This window comes from Triticum urartu, chromosome 1A, assembly GCF_056163025.1.
Source record: "Triticum urartu cultivar PI428250 chromosome 1A, HENAU_Tu73, whole genome shotgun sequence".
In the NCBI taxonomy this organism is placed as follows: domain Eukaryota; kingdom Viridiplantae; phylum Streptophyta; class Magnoliopsida; order Poales; family Poaceae; genus Triticum; species Triticum urartu.
The window spans coordinates 32,438,088-32,443,623 of NC_141873.1; the positions used below are offsets into that span (position 1 = coordinate 32,438,088).

At 47.7% G+C, this 5,536-nt stretch overlaps 1 protein-coding gene across 1 annotated transcript; it reads right to left on the minus strand.

Moving 5' to 3' along the window:
• Positions 1 to 581: 581 nt before the first annotated feature.
• LOC147988761 (uncharacterized) lies at positions 582 to 1,811 on the minus strand. Its single transcript, XM_087535839.1, has one exon. It carries the CDS (start codon positions 1,809 to 1,811, stop codon positions 582 to 584), a length of 1,230 nt encoding a protein of 409 aa, XP_087391965.1.
• Between the last annotated feature and the right edge of the window lie 3,725 nt (positions 1,812 to 5,536).

Consider the following 5,536-nt stretch of genomic DNA (forward strand, 5'->3'; position numbering starts at 1 on the left):
TCGGCAACGGAAACGACGGACAGAAGTGTGGTGACCGCGACCCAGTTAGTGGCAGCAAGATAGTCGGTGGCGACCCATTGCCACCGCTGGAGCAATTCTCAGTGCAGAAGAGGTTAGGCAAGATCTAATGAGCATTTACTTTGAAGATATTCTGACTAATGACGAACTAAAGAAAATTTTAAAACGATCCAACATTGATCATGGACTTCACCATTAGTTGTTCCAGTAGTGGTTTTCTCTTTTGTTGAACTTGGGCGAAGAATATGTGATGATGCACTTATGGTTCCAGTGGTAGCTAGCTTTCTCTTTTGTTTAGAGTGCACTATGAGTCTGCTGAAAATGCGGTGGTAATTTGTATTCGAACTGAAACTTCGATCATGTGATGTTAATTTGCCCATTTTGTTTATTTTTACTTTGGTCAAATTGGTGAGATGTGTGTTGTTAATGAGAATTTTTTTGCTCAAACTAAAGGTTCATTCTCATTACAACAAAAGATGGATTACATGATCCCATTACATCAACAAGACAACATAGCACTAATCTTACATCAAAAGATGGACTACATGGTCACATACATAGCACTACTCAAGTAAGAATGCCCTCCCTTGGTCCATGATGGATCGATCACAAGGCAACGTCACCGGTAAGATACGAAGATCTTGAAGGACTTGCTTTCTCATGTGCGGCACCTTGTAGTGCTGGCCTCCTTTGTCCTTTAGAACCTCACGCATGCAAGATTGTAGAGTGACGAATATTCGGTTGCACCTCTCGGCGGGGTACTGCTCAAATGCTTGGCACACCTTCATAATTATATCATCAATTGAACCTGGAAATAGCTTATGGAACAATGACTGTAAGGCAGCAAAGAAACCAAGATCAAGTATGTTAAGATCCGGCGAGTTCGGTGGCTGACACACCAAACGAATGTCCCACCCATCCGCCTGGGCCGCGGCAAGGAACACCGGATCATCAACATTCACGTGAGTCCTAGCATTATCTTGCTGGATGAAAATAGGACGCCCACGTTCAGAAGGAGGCCACTTCGCCTTGATGGCGGGGATAACCTTGTTCACCAAGAAGTCTCTACTCACATCCCTTGTCACCTTGGAGATGACCTTTGTCACGATTGTCCCGGCTAGATGGTTAGGACTATCCCTTTTAGCCGCCTCCTCAAAAGTGAACGACCATATTCCAATTTTACCATCAAATGTCACATTATCATTCACATCAAAGCGAGGGCGTGCTACAGCTGCTAGAAACATAACCCTCTCTATATAATTCTTGTTCTGCATAAACCGTTCCGGTTCTTCCTCATCATCTGCTAGGTATAGCTTGAGAGACTTCTTGGTGCGATAGAACCACTTCTCATCTATATGAATGACATTGTACATTCCTCTAAAAGACGGTTGTTCCGATAGGCTCTCTTCCTGAAATTGCGAGAGGCACCACTCAACCCTACATCTCTTGTTCAAGTCGGTGAGAGTTCCCTTGACGGCATTGCTGTGGCATCTAATCTGCTTCTCTTTCAGCCTCTTCCAAACTGTGGTTTTGGACACGTTTAACTCGTTTGCGAGGTCTTTGATGGTTGTTCTCTTCCTCTTGTCAACTGCCTTTATAGTCTCCGAGTCGATAGATATCCTTTTACGACCACAATTTTTGGGCTTCTTGTTCAACACTCCAAGCATCCCTCCATATAACTTTCCCTTGTTCCATAAGTCCTGGACAGTTCTCTGCGGCATTCCGGTCAAACGAGACACTTCCTTGGTCACTCCACGCTTCATAATTCCTAGACTTGTCCTCTCCAACAACATGCCATAGACGGTGAGCTTAGCTTTGTCACTCCACTCACATGGCTGCGGCGGCTGCGGATTATTCCAACCTATAAAAAGGAAGACATGATCAATTTCATGTGACTGAATCTGCTACCATGTCACACAAAATGAGCAAAATATGCTGCCATGTCATGAAAAATGAGTACTCATATAGAAGTGAAATTATGAGCTCACCATAATGGTCATTGCCCTCATGCCCATCACCTTCCGCACCTCCGTTACCCTCATCAGCGGCGCCATGGTCTTCATGACTAGAAGTGCCTAAATCTAATGAACACACTTTATGAACTTCATAACAAAATGAGAAATTGCCACAAATTTTAATGGACTATAATTGCATGAGAATCAAACAACCAAATAGAATTGTCCGCTAGTTTTCATTAACAAACTGAACTTCCTAACAAATTTTCACTAATGATTTTCATTAACTCTAATTGAATCAAACAACCAAATAGAATTGTCCGCTGGTGCTGGGCAAGTTTTTCACCATGCATGGGGTCACCTGCGTGAGCTTCGCCATCCTCTGCGCCATGCCCCTCGTCTCCAGCATCGCCATGTCCATCATCGCCATCGCCACCACCGGCGGCGTGTCCGTCTTCAACGTCCTCTGGTGCGACGAGGTTCAAGTCAGGAAGCTGGCGCCCTCGACCGCGACCACCCCCGGCCATGCCAAGCCTCCCGCGACCGCGGCCCGATGGCGCGCCTCTGCCATGCCCTTGTCCCGTGACGACTGGATGCTCCGGCTGCCACTGGATCGTGCCGGCGTGAGCTCGCCCGCGGCCAGCGAGGCCTATTCTTCCACGGACAGGGGCTACATCTCCTCCGCCGGCGACTTGCACGCTTCCTCCGCCGGTGACTTGCAGGCCTCTTCCGCGGTCAACGTTGCGGAGCCCATGGCCGGTCAAGCCTAGACGAGAGCGGCCATGGTTGTGGCTGTTGCTTCTTCCGCTGGAGGTGTCCTCATCGTGCACGCGGTTGGTGCGGCTCAGACCAGCGCTAGCACTGCCATCTTCAGCTTCTGCGTCGTGCACCTGATCTGTGCGGCTCGGACCAGCGCCGGGACTTCCGCCTTGCACCTCCACGTCCGCGAGTTGGCTGCTATTGCCGTTGCCACCGCTTCCGCCTGCGTCCTCCGTGCCGTGCGAAGCGTCGTTGCCGCCTCTTCCGCGTCGGCCATTGTTTTGCTCGGCGGCTTCATTTTCTGTCGTTGGTTTGGGAGTTGAAAAGCGATCAAACAGAGCACAAAAAAACTGGAGTAAAATCAAACAAGAGCAATCAGTTCATACCATCGTCGCTCTCCTCAAATACGTAAACGTAGTTCATGTCCTCGGCATGACCATCATATTGATCCTCCACCTCGTCCCAGTTGATGGCCGAATTGAGGTCGAAACCAGCCATTGCATTCACGTGGCAAGAGAGAGAGAGAGGAGCAAATAGAGCGAGGGAAGAATTTTTTGCCGTTCTGTTCATGGCTGGGGCTGAGATTGATAGACAGAACTTTTCAGTTTTAGCCATGGCGGTAAGCTAAATTTTGAGCTTCTAATCTATGGCGGGCTGTTCAGTTGGAGGGAGTTGGAAATTTTCATCTGCTCCAATTGTTCAGCCATGGCGGTAAACGAATTGCTTTGGCTTCAACTCCACCAGTTTCAAGCCCCGCTGGTGTTCTTCCTGCTCATAGGCCATGCAATGGGTGAGAGATTGGCGTCGATTCCAAGAAGATTTTGCACAGAGGGAGAGGCACATGCAGAGAGATGCGCATGCATGCAGACTGGGAGAGAGAGGAGGAGAGACAGACGTGCATGCAGAGAGATGGGGAGAGTGGGCGCGAGAATATATGGCTGCAGGCCAATCGTTTGCATGCAGGGAGTAACTGCCCAGGTCTCCTCGGTAGCAATTCAGGGGCAAAGTAGTCCAAATTTTGCTGAGCTCTCCTCTCCTTGGTATCCGGGCAGGAGCTAAAACGCAAACAAAAAAGGGCCGGAGGGAGTATGTCCTAGCGGTAGCGCGCTTCTCCCAAAACCGCTACTGCTATGCGTAGCCGACCGTTTTAGCAATGGGAATATTAGTGGTAGCGCTTTTCATTTGCACGCGCTACTGCTACTGTTGTATCTGTAGCGCGGTTTTCGCAAGCGCGCTACTGCTATTTAGCACTAGCACCCGTTTTTGACACGCGTTACTGCTAAATTTCTATGTATAAGGTTTTCCCTAGTAGTGCTAAACCGCACCTAAACGATCCCTTACATTCTATAAGATAGTAAAACTTTTACTCCACCGGTCCAGGGATTTGGGGGAAAAGTGGTGGCCGGGGGGAAACGGTTTTTTGGTTAAGTCAAACTTAGCTATAGCGATTTTCACGAAACGCGCTACTGCTATAGCTATGTAATTTCCTTCATATTTCTTATTTCCTTTTCTGTTTCTACAGCGGGGGTCTAGGAAACGCGCTGCAGCTACGTTAGCAACAGCGCCTCCTACGAACAGACGCTACTGCTACGCCTTTCTCCTTTTTTTCGCTTTTTCATTTATTTTCCTCTACATTTTATTTTTCCCTTTCTCCTTTTTCTATTTCTTTCTTTTTCATTTACTTTTCCTTTTGTTTTTCATTTTATTTTATTTCCATTAGCAGTAGCGCTCTCCACGCGAAATGCGCTGCTACTTATGTCCTAGTGGTAGCGCGCTTCTCCCAAGACCGCTACTGCTATGCATAGCCTACCGTTTTAGCAATGGGAATATTAGTGGTAGCACTTTTCATTTGCACGCGCTACTGCTACTGTTGTATCTGTAGCGCGGTTTCCGCATGCGCGCTACTGCTATTTAGCACCAGCGCCCATTTTTGACACGCGTTACTGCTAAATTTTTATGTATAAGGTTCTCCCTAGTAGTGCTAAACCGCACCTAGCCGATCCCTTACATTCTATAAGCTAGTAAAACTTTTACTCCACCGGTCCAGGGATTTGGGGGAAAAGTGGTGGCCGGGGGGAAACGGTTTTTTGGTTAAGTCAAACTTAGCTATAGCGATTTTCACGAAACGCGCTACTGCTATAGCTATGTAATTTCCTTCATATTTCTTATTTCCTTTTCTGTTTCTACAGCGGGGGTCTAGGAAACGCGTTGCAGCTACGTTAGCTACAACGCCTCCTACGAACAGACGCTACTGCTACGCCTTTCTCCTTTTTCTATTTTCTTTCTTTTTCATTTACTTTTCCTTTTGTTTTTCATTTTATTATATTTCCATTAGCAGTAGCGCTCTCCGCGCGAAACACGCTGCTACTTATGTCCTAGCGGTAGCGCGCTTCTCCCAAGATCGCTACTGCTATGCGTAGCCTGCCATTTTAGCAATGGGAATATTAGTGGTAGCACTTTTCATTAGCACGCGCTACTGCTACTGTTGTATCTGTAGCACGGTTTCCGCACGCGCGCTACTGCTATTTAACACCAGCGCCCATTTTTGACACGTGTTAATGCTAAATTTCTATGTATAAGGTTTCCCTAGTAGTGCTAAACCGCACCTAGCCGATCCCTTACATTCTATAAGATAGTAAAACTTTTACTCCACCGACCCCCCCCCCCCACTTCACCTGTGGCGCCTAAATAAACTCGGCGCCCGTGCAACCGAGTAAAACTAGTCCCGCCTTTTTTTCCCACCTGTGTGCCTGTGTCCTTCCTGCCGCCGACGCTCCACGTGCCGCATCGCCACCGATGACCGC

Excerpts from the sequence above, each read along its gene's own strand:
- LOC147988761 (XM_087535839.1), bottom strand. The coding sequence starts at position 1,811 with ATGTTGTTGGAGAGGACAAGTCTAGGAATTATGAAGCGTGGAGTGACC.